Source organism: Schistocerca americana, chromosome 5 (assembly GCF_021461395.2).
Source record: "Schistocerca americana isolate TAMUIC-IGC-003095 chromosome 5, iqSchAmer2.1, whole genome shotgun sequence".
Classification (NCBI taxonomy): domain Eukaryota; kingdom Metazoa; phylum Arthropoda; class Insecta; order Orthoptera; family Acrididae; genus Schistocerca; species Schistocerca americana.
In genome coordinates, this window is record NC_060123.1 from 96,610,578 (window position 1) to 96,628,926 (window position 18,349).

At 41.6% G+C, this 18,349-nt stretch overlaps 1 protein-coding gene across 3 annotated transcripts in view; it reads left to right on the forward strand.

Annotated features, from left to right (window-relative positions):
- Window positions 1-18,349, forward strand: part of LOC124615355 (CD109 antigen) — an 840,079-nt gene that overhangs the window by 739,882 nt on the left and 81,848 nt on the right. For all 3 annotated transcript variants that reach the window (XM_047143167.1, XM_047143169.1, XM_047143168.1), the window contains 2 exons: window positions 1,446-1,625; window positions 14,202-14,382. In XM_047143167.1, the coding sequence (XP_046999123.1) occupies window positions 1,446-1,625; window positions 14,202-14,382 (361 nt within the window). The remainder of the gene's footprint in view (window positions 1-1,445; window positions 1,626-14,201; window positions 14,383-18,349) is intronic.

Consider the following 18,349-nt stretch of genomic DNA (forward strand, 5'->3'; position numbering starts at 1 on the left):
AATTTGCTCACTGAGAGACTGAATAGGAGGTTTCTGCTGTGCTTCCTGAGTTTACATAAGCCCAAACCTACTTACCGTTTTGTCAGATTGGTTGGCAAAATCTTACTTTCAAACGCTTTTCGCATTGCTCTCATTTCCGCGTCGTTGAGCTTTCGTTTGTCAGCTAGGCTTCGACTTCGCTTACATGTGCGATGCTCTCTTTGCTTCGGTAGAAACTTTCTAACACGACTGTTAAACAATGGGTCTTCTCATCCCTTAAAAACTTTTTCGGGACACACTTGTCCGAGGCGTAATGAACGATGGTTTTGAATTTTATCAATTTATGTTACACAGTCGTCCGCAGAAGTGCGTAGTTGATGTTGATTGTTGCCGGCTGGTGTGGCCGAGCGGTTCTAAAAAATGGTTCAAATGGCTCTGAGCACTATGGGACTTAACTTCTGAGGTCAACAGTCACTTAGAACTACTTAAACCTAACTAACCTAAGGGCATCACACACATCCATACCCGAGGCAGGATTCGAACCTGCGACCTTAGCGGTCGCGGTGTTCCAGACTGTAGCGCCTAGAACCGCTCGGTCACCCCGGGCGGCACGGTAGAAGAGCTTTGTCAAAAATGTAGCTATGTTTTGTAAAATCTTAGACTATGTACTGGGGTACTTTCATGGTACTTTTTAAAGAAGTTGGAGCATGGTCCCAGCTTGTACAGATGTATGGAGTGTAATACAGGCCTAATCGTCCTCTGTAATTGTACCCCAGTACATAGTCTAAGATTTTACAAAACATAACTACATTTTTGACAAAGCTCTTCTACCGTGCCAGCCGGGGTGGCCGAGCGGTTCTAGGCGCTACAGTCTGGAACCTCGCGACCGCTAAGGTCGCAGGTTCGAATCCTGCCTCGGGCATGGATGTGTGTGATGTCCTTAGGTCAGTTAGGTTTAAGTAGTTCTAAGTTCTAGGGGACTGATGACCATAGATGTCAAGTCTCATAGTGCTCAGAGCTATTTTTTTGTTAAGTCCCATAGTGCTCAGGGACAGTTTGTGGCCGAGCTGTGTTAATTAATCATTTCCTTTTTCCTTGTATTTTCTAGTCACCTCCTCATTAAAAATGCAGTAAAATATTGGATTAGCTCTAGAAAGGTTTTGATCCGCCATATTTATAGATTGAGAATTTTGCAAGTGTTAGACGGTATTATTACAGCATTTGATTGCTGTTTGGCTTAAAAAATTTGTGAAATAAAGCAAACCAGAAGTTGCTTCAGCTGTTTTTTCTTGTCCTTTCTTTTTGACGGAGACTGTATTGGCATCTGAAGGAATAGCAAGCAATTTTCTAGCTATCGGTGCAGTAAAGGGAGGTGACACTGCGGCAAAACATCAGTAAGATATCTGCAAAGAAATGATGCGCGTAATTTCGGAATTATACTCAGTGTGTTCCGCGCCGTGTTGCAGGACGGCAGCTGGCGCGATGTGGGCGGCGCTGGCTCTGCTGCTGGCGGCGTGTGGGGCGGCGCGGGCCCAGGACACCTCCACCACCCCCGCGCTGCCGCCGTGGCAGCCGCAGCAGGGGGGCGACTGGCCCCGAGGGCAACAGTCCTGGGACTCCGCCAGCAACGTCATCATACACGAGGCGTGAGTGGTCGCGCGGCACTGCGCCTGCCTGTTTTCTTTGATGACTGCAGTGTAATGAATGTTAAGTCTCGTACTCGGTCGCTGTTATACTTTTGCATGTCTTTATTATTGCCGTGACCCACCTCTGTAGCAGAGGTTGCTAACTTGTGCGAGCGCAGCGGTGCTCGATTAGACTAGAGATTAGATTTACTTTCATTCCAATTGATCTGTAGTGAGGAGGTCCTCCAGGATGTAGAACATGTCAGAGAAACAATAATACATGACAAATATTTACAACTCAAACAAATAAGGTAATGTACCATTCCACAGGTCCCAAGTGGAATGATCGTCATTTTTTTAAATGAATACTATATGAAAGAATCATTGTACAAATACGAATGCACTGAATTTAAAATAAAACTGTGTTTATTCATTTATTTATTAATAAGGTAATAAAGTGTAATACAACTACTATAATACTTATGTACAATGAACACATTACTGCACTGAAATTGTGCAGAAGTTAGATTATATATACAGGGTGTTACAAAAAGGTACGGCCAAACTTTCAGGAAACATTCCTCACACACAACGAAAGAAAATATGTTATGTGGACATGTGTCCGGAAACGCTTACTTTCCATGTTTGAGCTCATTTTATTACTTCTCTTCAAATCACATTAATCATGGAATGGAAACACACAGCAACAGAACGTACCAGCGCGACTTCAAACACTGTTACAGGAAATGTTCAAAATGTCCTCCGTTAGCGAGGATACATGCATCCACCCTCCGTCTCATGGAATCTTTGATGCATCCCTGGAGAATGGCGTATTGTATCACAGCCGTCCACAATACGAGCACGAAGAGTCTCTGCATTTGGTACCGGGGTTGCGTAGACAAGAGCTTTCAAATGCCCCCATAAATGAAAGTCAAGAGGGTTGAGGTCAGGATAGCGTGGAGGCCATGGAATTGGTCCGCCTCTACCAATCCATCGGTCACCGAATCTGTTGTTGAGAAGCGTACGAACACTGCGACTGAAATGTGCAGGAGCTCCATCGTGCATGAACCACATGTTGTGTCGTTCTTGTAAAGGCACATGTTCTAGCTGCACAGGTAGAGTATCCCCTGTGAAATCATGATAACGTGCTCGATTGAGCGTAGTTGGAAGAAACTAAAATGTTGTACAAGACTAAATGACTTTAAATCCTTGTGAAGATTCTTATTTCTGCTATTGATTCCATGAATTAAGCTGTTGGTTTGAAAAATTGATATTTTTAATGACAAATTTCATTAAGGAATAACTATATTGGGAAGCAGTAGTTAGTATCCCTAGTTCCCTAAACAGGCTTCTGAAGGATGTTCTTGAGTTCACACCACATGTAACACTCACTGCGCGTTTTTGTGCCCGGAAAACTTTAGCTTGGCTTGTTGAATTGCCACAAAAAATAACCCCATATGACATTATGGATGTCCGCAGCTCGTGGTCGTGCGGTAGCGTTCTCGCTTCCCGGGGCCGGGTTCCCGGGTTCGATTCCCGGCGGGGTCAGGGATTTTCTCTGCCTCGTGATGACTGGGTGTTGTGTGATGTCCTTAGGTTAGTTAGGTTTAAGTAGTTCTAAGTTCTAGGGGACTGATGACCATAGATGTTAAGTCCCATAGTGCTCAGAGCCATTTTTGACATTATGGAATGAAAGTAAGCATAGTATGCCAGCTTTTTCATTTTTATATCACCTATGTCTGACAAAATTCGCATTGCAAACAGAGATTTGTTAAGACGCTTCAGCAGTTCTGTGGTGTGCTCCACCCAGTTGAATTTATTATCAAGCTGTAATCCCAAGAATTTAACACTGTTCACTTCTTCTATCTGGTTGTCATCGTATGTTAGGCGTATAGTGACAAAGAATTGGGTAGGAACCAGTGATTAGTGTCCACAAATATTTTATTAGCCGATCTTTCTAAGACTACACGTGATTTGCTATTTATTGCAATGTTTGTATCATCGGCAAACAAAACGGACTTGGCGTCTGGTAATGTTACTGATGAAAGGTCATTGATACACACAAGAAAAAGTAAGGGCCATAAAATGGGACCCCCACATGTAATTAGTTCCCAGTTGGATGATGCCTGATAGCTTGATATGTGTCTCTTTCCGAACAACACCCTTTGTTTGCAGCGAGATATATAAGATTTGAACCATTTTGCAGCATTTCCCATTACACATAATATTCTAATTTAGTTAAAAGGATATTGTGATTTACACAGTCAAATGCCTTTGACAGATCACAAAATCTACCAGTTGCCTGAAATTTTTTGTCTAATGAGTTAAGCACATTTTCACTGTAGGTGTAGATAGCCATCTCAACACCAGAACCCTTTAGAAATCCGAACTGTGACTTTGACAGTATGTTATTTGAGATAAGATGGTTATAAAGCCGATTGTACATTACTTTTTCTAAAATTTTTGAGAAGGTTGGCAAACTCGGAGGTATTTCTCATCGCCAATATTTGGCTGACGAGGTAAGGAAATGTGTGAAGTTCTGATCACTTCGATTTCACCAAATTCCTCAACTGAATTCCGGTTCTGTGCAGTGTCACGTGGAGTCAGAGTTTATCACTCTGCCGAAGGTGATCCGTCGGTGATGTTGGGCTCAGCAGACACTTTCCTGCTGCTTGAGACGACGGCTATACGTGTCAGCAGCACAATTTACTTTCTCTTTCCCTCTTAAACGGATGTATTTAAGACACTTCACATCCACGACCGACACTCCCAAAATATTTTTAACCGGACTCCGACCGGCCGCACTCTCATGAGTAAATGATTGTAGTGCCTGTTTGGCTGAATTTCCATTAGAGGATCTTGTCTAACTATGCATGGTGTTTCAAAATGGACTTAACAACATGAAAAATTCATATAAATTTATTGAAATAAGGTATAGAGCTGGGTTTAGAATTATTTTGTAGGGGGAGACAGTTTTTTTTTTTACCTTAAACTAAAGGTGTATGTTACATCCGTTGGTTATCCTGCACACATCCCATCGGAAGTCAGTTTCTTCCCAAACTCGCTGTAGCATTGCAGGTGTAACTTGCTCAGTGGCGGCATAAATACTTGCTTTAAGTTCAGGTAGAGAAGCCGGCACATGAGGTACAAACACGGTGGTTGTTTTCAGTCCTGGGACTGGTTTGATGCAGCTCTCCATGCTGATCTTATCATGTGCAAGCTTCTTCATCTCCCAGTACCTACTGCAACCTATCTCCTCCTGAATCTGCTTAGTGTATTCATCCCTTGTTCTCCCTCTACGATTTTTACCCTCCACGCTGTCCTCCAGTACTAAATTGGTGATCCCTTGATGCCCCAGAACATGCCCTACCAACCGATCCCTCCTTCTAGTCAAGTTGCGCCACAACTCCTCTTCTCCCCAATTCTATTCAACACCTCATTAGCTATGTGATCTACCCATCCTTGATGAATCCCAATAGGAAAAAATAGAGTGGTGTGTCGTCTGGGGATCGTGGGGGCCATGCAATTGCTGCATCACGGCCAATCCACTGACCTGGAAAGCGGTCACTGAGAAAATCTCTGACGTCAGCCAGGTGGTGGGGTGGTGCTCCCACCTTCCATGAAGTGAACACTTCGTTCTTGGTCATCCTCGTTGACCTGTGGTATCAAAAATTGTTGTAACATATCGAGGTACACTACCCCATTGATGGTTCTCTCACGAAGAAAAAGGAGGCGGTACACTTTGTTCTTGCTCAGTGTCCAAAAAACGTTCAGCTATCACGAACATGTTGCAATGTTTGATGTGGATTTTCACTGTCCCACATCCTAGAGTTGTGTGTGCAACCTTGCCGGCCGAAGTGGCCGTGCGGTTAAAGGCGCTGCAGTCTGGAACCGCAAGACCGCTACGGTCGCAGGTTCGAATCCTGCCTTGGGCATGGATGTTTGTGATGTCCTTAGGTTAGTTAGGTTTAACTAGTTCTAAGTTCTAGGGGACTAATGACCGCAGCAGTTGAGTCCCATTGTGCTCAGAGCCATTTGAACCAATTGTGTGCAACCTTCCCACTTAAGTGAAAAGTCGACTCGTCAGAAAAGATGATTTTGTTCAAGAAATATTCATCCTTATGTAATCGATTTAACATATTCGCACAGTTCTTGCGAGCAGTTTTATCACTGTATTTTTTGCTTGTACGATCGTCAGTCTGTACGGTTTCAAATCACACTGTTTCTCAACAGTCCTATGTGGGGTTTGTAGTTGGCGAGAAGCTTGCCAGGTCGATTTCGTTGGGCTGTTGACAAAACGTTATCTCACTCGCTCAAGGACGTCATCAGATGTGCTTGGACGATCTGATGGTGTCCCATGTCTTACCGAGCACCCTGTTTCTACAGAACATTTATGCCACTCAAATTGTTGGTCTACTAGGAGGATCTTTAGCGTACTTCGTACGGAAATTATGCTGAACTGCTGTCGCCGAATTCGATTCTTCAATCCAAAATACACAGCTAGCACGTGCGGGCCCAGTGAAGGCAGCCATTTTTAACCCAACACCCACTGGCGCTCCTTACAGTGCGATTCGGCAGTAGCGAACTACGCGAGACAAAACTTGATGTATTTCCCTACAAATTTAAACTACAATCACCTCTGTAGGTATCATGAATTAATTTATGTGAGTTTTCAAAGTTGAAAAATCCATTTTGAAACACCCTGTACATCTAGTCATAGGGCAGAAGTTCGGATGTATGTTACCTTTGATGTACTCTTTCTGCGGGGTCAATCAAACTATTTTCCCAACAATTTTCAATAACAAGCGACGAACCATCAGTTATCTTTAACGGTAATGATAAGGGAAAGGATTAATTCGCCCCAAAGCTTCATTTTAGATTTTGCGTTTGTCACACCCTTCAGTGTAAACCACAGAACCAGCAAGTGTAACAACGAGAGAATATTTGCACTCTTATATTTGCTATTTAACTTAATAATTATTTAACAAACAATAGGAATCTAAAATTAGTCCTTTTTAACATCGTTAACACCATAAACAACAAAGAACAGTTAATAAAGTCCCATAAACTTGAGCAAGGGTCACCTTTTCAGCCTCTGAAGTCAGTAGGTGACATAGGGGACAATCAGACGTGTATTAAATGTTACACCATTAAGAATTATAACCACAAATTAAAGAAGATTCATTTAAAGCAGTTATCAATAGCAAATAAAAGTCACGTCTCAGCACATTTATCAAAACCAAATCTTTCAGTTCTACAGCAATGTTGGATCGTGGAATACGCCGGATTACGGACACAGAAGGCTAAATTTTACCAAACAGCAATTTCTCCAAGCCTAGAACTATCTTAATAGTGTACAATACTTAGGTTAACCAGAACTACTCTAATTCGCCTTTCTTGGGCATAACGGCGGAGTAGGTAACTAACCTCTTATTTCATTCTCCTGGAACATTGCGCAGCAATACACTCTGGCAACTCAACCCCAGCGTGGCTCAGGAAAGAGGATGGCTCCGCCAGGAGGAGGAAACATTTACCCGAACTGGAAGACCAGTTGGCGATTTTTAATCACTAACCAAAACTTGTTGGCCAGCGGACGAAAATTAAAGAGGCAAAGGTAGCTTTATTTGTGCTCACAAGATTTGGTAACTTCTGAAAATGAGATTCCAGCAGAACTACCGCCGAAGTATCAATACGGGACTTCGGAGCTGAGGAGAGCAAGTCAACAACAGTCTCTACGCAATAGGCCCAACATTTCAGACAGACCGAGCAACCATCAGTCATGGCTAGGCGGAGTACCAAATAGAAACTCTAGCACTACCTTAAATATAATTAAATAGAGCACTTAAAAATGCCACGGGGACTAAACTCCTTAACACAAGAATATACACACAATAACGACTAAAGTTAAATATGCCCACGTACTAAAACAACAGATATTGGCTAACATTAACATAACCTCGCATTTTATAATTAATTACCTCTATCTCTCCGCCAGACAGTACAAGGTTATTTAACATTTTACAACGTGCTTATCCAAACAGTGATCTACGCCGTCCATGGGAAAACAACGGTTTGCAGAAGGTCCACAGCCAAAGATTTTTTTTTTTGCGACGCGCGCCTTAAGTCAGTATGGCGTTCAAATGAACGATCAACGATCATGCAAGGGAGCAGTAACAAACACGCAAGGCAATTTCCGACCACAAACTCGAAGCGGAGAAACGTTGCCACACAGTTATTTATAGCTCCCACAACATAGGGAGATTGGCCCCGACAGACGACGGCCGTTGGGCTAACTAGATGAAAACTCTTACTTTCAGTGACGACACCACTTTCCGGAGGTTATTGGCAGCCGCAGGCGGACTTCATAGCTTCCCCAGCCCATCAACGGAGACCAAACGTTGTCCATAGATTTACGGCCTCTTGTGTGTCCTCACGCCCTGGGTTTTTGGGCCCATCCACACTTGGCATAGAGGGACCGAGCGTCCCGCTGCAGAGCGGTCGTCCGCCCTAGGCACGGCGCGCTAGCAGCGAGCTCGCGGAGGCTCCACAACGCCCTCTAGGAGAGCGCGGAAACTCCAAACGGGAGTAAACCAAGGGAAAAACAGGAACCGTCGCAAACGACACGGTTCAACCTTAATATTATGGTGCGAGCACAAGGTTGCAGAATTTGAAAATTTTTCGATGCTGTTCAAAACTAAATAGTCGTCTCTTTTTGAAACATGTGTGGAATCCGCATCGAGCATTATCAACACAAATATTAAACGACCTAACCGACACATTGGAATTTATCTTTTACTTATTTATTCTAAAAAAGACAGCCACTGATTTATCGTCACAAAATCTCAACCAGGACTGACGAACCATGGCCATCGTTGCCAACACACATTCCGTTTACATGTGAGGCATCTTCCGGAAGACGAAAACCGAATTTCGGAAACCGGTTTTCGCTGTCGTGTTTACATGTAGAAGTCTGTTCGCTTTCGTGTTTACATGTAGGAGTCTGAAGCGGATTTGCTAGCCCACAACTGATGGAGTTTCTGAATCAGTCAACACAATCGTTATTTCTCTTCAAAATCGTTTATTTCTCTTCAGTTAAATATTACAGATAGATAGCTTCGTCCTCAGTGTCATATTTATACTTCTCCTTCACTGTACAAAAAGTCCGTATTAATCGAATATTTTGAAAACAAGACGTAACTTTGCAGGCCAAACACTTTTCAAAACCGATTGCGTTTACACGGGAGCGAAAATCGATTGCGGATTTGGAAAACCGGCACCTAGAAGCGGATTTCCGGAATAGATTTTGAAAGGTTTACATAACTATCCAGAAGCGGTATAGGGAAATCGGTTTACGAAATCCGGTTTTGGGAATGCCATGTGAACAGGGTGACAGGAAAATGTATTCCGTTAAACTGAGGGCTAACATCCCGCTAAATGCTCATTACTCTTATTTACCCTCCTAATAACAAAATTTCAATGCGCTAATAACTTATAAAGAATTTTTTGTCATCGTCATTCCATATATTATTATTATTATGATTATTATTACTTCTAAAAGACATGGTCAGCACCTTTAAGATGATCCACAGATCTTTTTATGTAACAGTTAACCACAAATAAACTTAAAGCTGCTTCTGCTACAGAAAATTCATTGCATTGCCTAACTGCCTGTGATTCTAGTTTCAACTGCTCCTGAGCAGAACAGGGTACTTCAGCTTTTACATGCTTTTTGCAATGTACAATAAATTAAATTGGCAAATTAATTACATTGTCATAACCGCACTAGGCGGATCGGCGGGGATCTCAACAAGCCAATCTTTCAATGGTTTACTTCTAAGCCACTCTTTCCTAAGTTTTTGGTGTATTTTTTTGTTCTTTTGTTTCGATATTTGATGACTCAGCTAATAACAAATTGCCCAGATGCTAGAAGGAGCTGGCCGCTGTGGACGAGGGGTTCTAGGCGCTTCAGTCCGGAACCGCGCTGCTGCTACAGCCGCAGGTTCGAATCCTGCCTCGGGCATGGATGTGTGTGATGTCCTTAGGTTAGTTAGGTTTAAGTAGTTCTAAGTTCTAGGGGACTGATGACCTCCGATGTTAAGTCTCATAGTGCTTAGATCCATTTGAACCATTTTGCGAGAAGGACTCATGCAAACTTAATTATGGGGGAGATATCGTTCATCCGATGAATCAAGAATCTCGATGAGTTTTGCTTGGTATCGACATTGATCCCAGGAATTCCAAGACTTTCAAGGATGTTTTAAGTTGGATAAAAATGAGAAAAGAAATTTCGTTTCGTGTGCCATCAATATACAGTTTTCTGATTTCTTTCTTTACGTTTACTATGTGTGAGCATAAAGATATGTGACATAAATGGCTGTATCTTTTCTTTGCACTGACTTAGAAGCTTCAATTTTTTACACAACCAAAGGGCCGGAGACATTTATGTGTGGCATTATTGCAACTTGAAACGTCTACCCATTCCTGAGAAACGGGTTTTTTAACTGTCGGACACACAAACATACGGGCAAATAAAGTGATTCTATAAGGGTTCTGTTTTTACGAGTGAGATAAGGAACCCTATAAGGTAAAGTAAATTGGTCGGTACACCACGATCGACTGTACCATACAGGATAACAATTTAACACTATGCACTGTGCTAACGCGACAGCCAAACTTCGGTGAAGGGTAATTTGTAAATACAATATGTGAGAGGAGGGAAGCATTTTAATTACCACTGGGGCTGAGCGTGAATAAAATATACAGTTTCTGTAGTTCTGTCTATAATTGGACAGTGGTAATAGTGAAGTGTTTCTCTTACTACCGGAGCAATTTAATAGTTTGGTTCTCCATCATTCACAAGTGAAAACTGGGAAATTTCAATCACAGTTAATAAAAGTTCGTATGTTAACTTACGTGCTCCATGTGATGAGATACTTTACTTTGATATCCTTGGGGGTTGTCGCTTCAGGAAGTCCCAGTGCTCGACAATACTCATGTACTAATTTCTAAACAAAACGTAGAGTATATCACTTTTCTTGTCACCGATTTGGGTGTACATTGATGAGATACACATTTATAGTCTGACAGCCTCTGAAAGAGTCTCACACATACAGCTTCCAAAAGGCAATAATGCAGACTCACTCACTGACTCTGACAGTCTGTCTTTTACATGCCTCTTCCTTACTGACTCCCGTGACTCATGCGGCGCTTGCTTTTATATACATCTAAACAGTTGAATACATTGTTAAATGTGATGATGATGATGAGGTCCCATACTCCGAGGAGCGTAGGGGACGATGCGGTAGACCCGCACCGCTGACTAGGCAAGGTCCTAGCGGAGGTGGTTTGCCATTGCCTTCCTCCAACATTAATGGGGATGAATGATGTTAAATGTAAGATTTACAAAATAACAATTAAGTCATCAGATGATTTTCGTTACTTACGCCAAAAGCTCCGCAGATGAGATAAAAGAAATTATTCAGATAGTGAAGGGAGGCGAAAATTTAATAATCATGGGGGACTGGAATTCGATAGTGGGAAAACGAAGAGAAGGAAATGTAGTGGGTGAATATGGAATGGGGGTAAGGAATGAAGGAGGAAACCGCCTGGTAGAATTTTGCACAGAGCATCATAGCTAACACTTGGTTTAAGAATCATGAAAGGAGGGTGTATACGTGGAAGAGGCCTGGAGACACAGGAAGGTTTCAGATATAATATATAGTAGTAAGACAAAGATTTAGGAACCAGGTTTTAAATCGTAAGACATTTCCAGGGTCAGATTTGGACTCTGACCACAATTTATTGGTTATGAACTGTAGATGAAAACAGAAGAAACTCCAAAAAGTTAGTAATTTAAGGAGATGGGACCTGGATAAACTGAAACACCCAGAGGTTGTAGAGAGTTTCAGGGAGAGCATTAGAGAACGATTGACAAGAACTGGGGAAAGCAGTACATTAGAAGAAGAATGGGTAGCCTTGACAGATGAATTAGTGAACGCAGCAGAGGATCAGGTAGGTAAAAAGACGAAGGCTAGTAGAAAACCTTGGGTAACAGAAGAGATATTGAATTTAATTGATAAAAGGAGAAAATATAAAAATGCAGTAAATGAAGCCGGCAAAAAGGAATACAAACGTCTCAAAAATGAGATCGACAGGAAGTGCAAATGACTAAGCAGGGATGGCTAGAGCAGAAATGTAAGGATGTAGAGGCATATATCACTAGGGGTAAGATAGATACCGCCTACAGGAAAATTAAAGAGGCCTTTGGAGAAAAGAGGATAACGCGTATGTACATCAAGAGCTCAGATGGAAAACAAGTTCTAAGCAAAAAAGGGAAAGCAGAAAGGTGGAAAGAGTAAATAGACGGTCTATGCAAGGGCGATGTACTTGAGGGCAATATTATGGAAATGGAAGAGGACGTAGATGAAGATGAAATGGGAGGTATGATACTGCGTAAAGAATTTGACAGAGCACTGAAAGACGTAAGTCGAAACAAGGCCCCCGGAGTAGACAGCATTCCATTAGAACTGCTGATAGCCTTGAGAGAGCCAGCCCTGACAAAACTCTACCATCTGGTGAGCAAGATGTATGAGAAAGGCAAAATAGCCTTAGACTTCAAGAAGAATGTAATAATTCCAATCCGAAAGAAAGCAGATGTTGACAGGTGTGAAAATTACCGGATTATCAGATAAATAAGTCGCGACTGCAAAATACTAATGTGAATTCTTTACAGATGAATGGAAAAACTGGTAGAAGCCGACCACGGGGAAGATTAGTTTGGATTCCATAGAAATATTGGAACATGTGAGGCAATACTGACCCAACGACTAACCGTAGAAGATAGATTAAGGAAAGGCAAACCTACGTTTCTAGCATTTGTAGACTTAGAGAAAGCTTTTGACAATGTTGACTGGAATACTCTCTTTCAAATTCTGAAGGTGGCAGGGGTAAAATAGAAGGAGCGAAAGGCTATTTACAGTTTGTACAGAAACCAGATGGCAGTTGTAAGAGTCGAGGGGCATGGAAAGGGAAGCAGTGGTTGTGAAGGAAGTGAGACAGGATTGTAGCCTATCCCCGATGCTATTCAATCTGTATATTGAGGAAGCAGTAAAGGAAACGAAAGAAAAGTTCAGAGTAGGTATTAAAATCCATGGAGAAGAAATAAAAATTTTGAGGTACGCCAGTGGCATTGTAATTCGGTCAGAGACAGCAAAGGACTTGGAAGAGCAGTTGAACGGAATGGACAGTGTCTTGAAAGGAGGATTTAAGATGAACATCAACAAAAGCAAGACGAGGATAATGGAATGTTGTCATATTAAATCAGGTGATGCTGAGGGAATTAGATTAGGAAATGGGACACTTAAGGTAGTAAATGAGTTTTACTATTTGGTAAGCAAAATAACTGACGATCGAAGTAGAGAGGATATAAAATGTAGACTGGCGATGGCAAGGAAAGCGTTTCTAAAGAACAGAAATTTGTAAACATCCAGTATAGATTTAAGTGTCAGGAAGACGTTTCTGAAAGTATTTATATGGAGTCTAGCCGTGTTTGGAAGTGAAACATGGACAATAACTAGTTTAGACAAGAAGAGAATAAAAGCTATCGAAATGTGGTGCTACAGAAGAATGCTGATGGGTATATCACGTAAATAATGAGGAAGTTCTGATTAGAATTGGAGATAAGAGGAATTTGTGGCACAACCTGACTGAAAGAAGGGATCGGTTGGTAGGACATATTATGAGGCATCAAGGGATCACCAATTTAGTTTTGGAGGGAAGTGTGGAGGGTAAAAATCGTCGAGGGAGAGCACTGCTCATCATTCCGTATCCAAGATAATGCACTGCATCCTCTGTACCAAGAAATCCCGACTCCAATGATAAATTTTGTTTGATATTTCATATACTTGTCTGTTGATAATAATCCTATATCTACTACTGAGTTAAATGTTTTTCTGAAGTCAAGAAATACTGGCTCAACCGACTACTTGATCTTTGATTTTCAGGATGTCATTTGGCAAAAGTGCTAACTGGATTCCACATGAGAATTGTTTTTGGAATACTTGTTGGTCGACACTATGATTTCAAGTATTTGCAAGCATAGAGTAACCTGTGCTGCTTCTTTTCAACCTGCTATCCTATAGTCATGCATATATCCAAATAAGCAAATTTTGAATATTCTGGATACTTATTGCATATAAACTTCGAGACATTGTGGTCATGTTCTGCACTTATGATCAAACTCCAGTCTTGACCACAAAATATTTATTTTATTTCTTCATTGTATGTTTGGGCATTATGCCTTTTTCTAAAGGAACTGAGTGTAAAAGGAGACACACATGATGAGAAACATACCTACATCGTAAACTGTATACAGTAGTATACATAGCAGAACTTGCACCTGCCAGAACACTGTTGATACAAAGTTTCACAAAGTACATATTTTACAGTTGTGTAGAAGCACACTTGTATATATGCCATTCACTTCATGTATATACCATGACATGGCAGAAAATATATAAAATATCTGAAGGACGTGTGTATTTAAACTTTTGCGTGTTTGTATTTTACAGTTAATTACAGAAGAATGATTATTTTCAGGACATACTTTGTAATTGCAAGTAGAATGGTTCGACCGGGCCAAGTGTACATGGTGGCAGTCAACGTGCTGCAGGCTCAGCAGCCGCTCACAGTGCGCGCCTCCATCCAGAGGGACGGAGTTGAGCTAAGTGCTGACAGCAAAGATGTCAAAGAAGGCATTCCAGAGGCCCTGCTACTGAAGGTATGTTTTTATTCGTCTCTCCTGTTTGTGGTGCATTTTACAACTCGAACTGAGAATAGCTGGTGGGGAAAATGTTGACAAGAATGAACAGCATGTCTCATGGTGAGATACAACATTGTAGCGACAATACAAAAACAAAAATAAATCAAAATAAATTCGCTGAATGCAAATAACTTGGTGTCAATTGTATAAGGCATGGATGTACTATCTAGTGATGACATCAAAATTTGTGCTGGATCAGGACCTGAACCTGGATTCCCCACTAATTCTGAGCAGCCACCTTACCTTTAGGCTATTCACGCACACCCGCCAGTCTTATCGAAACTTCCATATGTAATGCTGTCCTGCACGGACAGCTTAATGGAAATGCGACCCCGGGTTTGGGTCTTGGTCTGACACAAATTTTCATATGTCACCAACAGGCAGAACATCTGTACCTAATACAGCTGACACCAAGTTATTCATATCCAGCAAATTTATTCTGTTCTGATTTCAGATGGCTGTCAGTATCTACTGGAAAGAAATAGCGAATTGCTTTTGTTTTCTGTTTCTGCAATATCAAATTGTATTTTGGAGTTTCTTGATTTTGTATGGAGGGCTCTGGAAATATACTGAAGACTTAAATTTTACAGTTAGTTTAAGTAGAGTTACAGATCTCTCTCCCTCTCTCTCTCTCTCTCTCTCTCTCTCTCTCTCTCTCTCTCTCTCTCTCTCTCTCTCTCTCTCCTTCCCTTCCCTTCCCTTCCCTTCCCTTCCCTTCTTTTCTTTCTTTATATCTTTATTTTTGTTTCCCATGAGTGTATGAGCTTAAACACATGTCAGAGCAGATACAGTACATTTGTTTTGGGCTTAATTCAAATTATTAGTCAAGGTTAAAACTGATACACAGATGGAAGGAGTTTACACATCCTTTGCATAATCACAACTGAAGTTGCTTTTTTGAGGGACAGTTGTGAGTAGTTGATAGAATGAATCAAGGAGTACTTAATCTCTGACAGCTACAGCAGTGAAAGTTGCTGAGTGTTCCAGCAAACATGCTGTTTCTAAGAAAATTTCTACCAATTCCAGGCAGCCTAAACCGTCTTAACACTCGGCCCTACATTAGTGAAAGAAACATCATCATGTTAAAGTTGCTATGTCACTGCCTCAAAGTTTGCCGCACTAGTAATGTTCCACGAAAACCCATTTTTACCAGACAGGACTTCAATGCTTCTTACATGTCTGTCTGGCAGTAAATGCTTCATCTATAAGGTCAGAGTTCATCTTTCCTCATTCATTATACACTTCTATAGCTAAACATTTAAATTGCGTATAACATGCTCTTGATGGGATTTCAAACCTTAATCTTCATTCATTCTTCTTGCTTATAACAGTGATATGAGGATGTAAACGACAAAATTCATTGTAACACATTTGTTAAAAACAATGATCAGGTATGCCATATGATCAAAGTTTAGTAAACTGATCTAGCTTAGAATGATGAGGTTTTCAGTTATTTTGTGATCTTGTTGACATTTAAATCAGTTTAAAGGAACTGAACACCCAATTTAAATTTGGACTTCATGAACGAAATGGCTGAGAACACACAGTCTCCATGCATGTTTTTGGATTCAGTTACAAATCCACTATTCAGGTATGTCATCGTTATATCAGATTAGTTACTAAAAGAATGTCTTGTGACACTTTTTCAGAACATTTTCTTCTATACAGAATGTACTTCATACAGTGTGACAATACCGACCTATATGAAATAAAATTGTAGTAACTTCTGAATGGTTTGTGTTAGGACGTCCGAACTGCACGGTTGGCTGCGGGCATGATGGGCATTAGTATGCGCATTTGTACACATGCCTTGTTTGGTTTAGTGACTTTCATTTGGATGGGTTCGTCAGTAAGCAAAATTGGTGCTTTTGGGGGACTGAGAATCCGCATTTCGCGATTGAGAAGTCTTGTCATCCTCAACGGGTGAATGTAGTAATGTGCAGTCACGGAATAATCGGTGCGACATTCCTTGATAGCCTGGTGACTACTGAACAGTACGTGAAGGTTTTGGTAGATGATTTCAGCCGCATTATCCAACATGACCCAGATTTCAACAAGGTGTGGTTCATGCAAGACAGAGCTCGAGCCCATGGAAGCAGGATAGTGTTTTATGTCCTGGAGGAGCACTTTGGGGACTGCATTCTGGCTCTGGGGTACCAGAGACCTCGAGTGGCCGCCATATTCTCCAGATCAGAACACATGCGACTCCATTTTGTGTGGCTGTGTTAAAGACAAGGTGTACAGCAATGAGCTGAAAACAGTTATTCAGGAGGTCATCGACAGCATCGACCTTCCAACACTTCAGCGGGTCATGCAGAATTTCGCTATTCATCTGTGTCACATCATTGCCAATGATGGCAGGCATATTGAACATGTCATTACCTAAATCCGAACATCTATAGTGACATTTACATATTGAACAGAGTGTGTGCACGACATAATTTGTAACTAATTTATGTTTTTTTCATATAGTTCAGTAACTGTCACCATATACCTTAAACAATGACGTTTTGTTGTAGCTGTCTTAGAAAAGCTGATGAAAGCTAGAAAGCCTAGAGAAGAACATCCAAAGAAGTCAATAATTCTTACTGCAAGGGTCCATTTAATAAGTAATGCAACACCATCTTTTTATGAAAGCAGATTGGTTTCATCCAAGATTTCATACACCATATTATTCCCAACTCTTTTGGCAACAAAACCCTATTTTCCAACATTATGTCACATTTTATGTGATGGTCTTATGCCACCTTGCTGGGAGGGCCTGTATGAACACGTGGGTGCCTCTCTACTGGTCGATGTTGGGGCCGATGTCAGGCTGGATTAATAACCCTACCATGATCCACATCCTGTTCAGAGTTGATCATTGCACCGTGAGGGAAGACATCAAAGAGAATAACCTCTCACGAGTCCCAAAAGACTATTGCCATGACTTCACTGGGTGGGGGTGTGGCTTTGAACTATTTCTTGGAGGAGATGTGGTGTGGCACCAATCTAAGAATTGCTGTTTTGTTTCCAGTTCGAAGTGATGAACCGTGTTTCATCATCTGTGACAGTGTTCAACAAAAAATTGCCATGATCAGCCTTGTAACATGCAAGCAATTCTGCACATAAGGTCATTCGTTACTGTTTAGAGTCTTCTGTCTGGAGACGAGGAACCCATCAGGCACACACCTTTGATTGTCCCAACTGGTGGACAGGTATGCCAGCACTACCAATGGACACGTCTAATTGAGTACCGAGGTGTCTGATTGTGATCTGTTGATCACTCAAACGAGTGACTGCATGTTCCCATGTAGCAGGAGTGACAACTGCGTGCGACCAGCCATTACAAGGGAGATTGGTCATGACCTTATTGTGATGATGCCAGATGCCTCGTCCAGTGACTGACTGTGCTTTTTTTGTTCACTGCCAGGTCTCCATAGTCATTCTGCAAGCACCTATGAATATCATTGCCACTCCGGTTTTCCGCCAAAAGAAACTGAATGACAGCTGTCTGCTTGGAATGCATTTCCTGTACAGATGCCACTTTAAAGGCTACGTGTAGCACTGCCACCTGCTGAAACTTCATCAAACTAAAGGTGCTGAATTGGGAATATTCCATGACATTCCGCAACAAATTCCGCAGTTTTTCACCCGAAAATATAAATTAAAAAAGAAAAATATATGTATATATATGGCTCTGGGGTACCAGAGACCTTGAGTGGCCGCCATATTCTCCAGATCAGAACACATGTGACTCCATTTTGTGTGGCTGTGTTAAAGACAAGGTGTACAGCAATAACCCCAAAACCATCGCTGATTAATATGTCTGCTTGTGTCTGTATATGTGTGGATGGATATGTGTGTGTGTGTGTGTGTGTGTGTGTGTGTGTGTGTGTGTGTGTGTGTGTGTGTGTGTGTGTGTGCGAGAGTGTATACCCGTCCT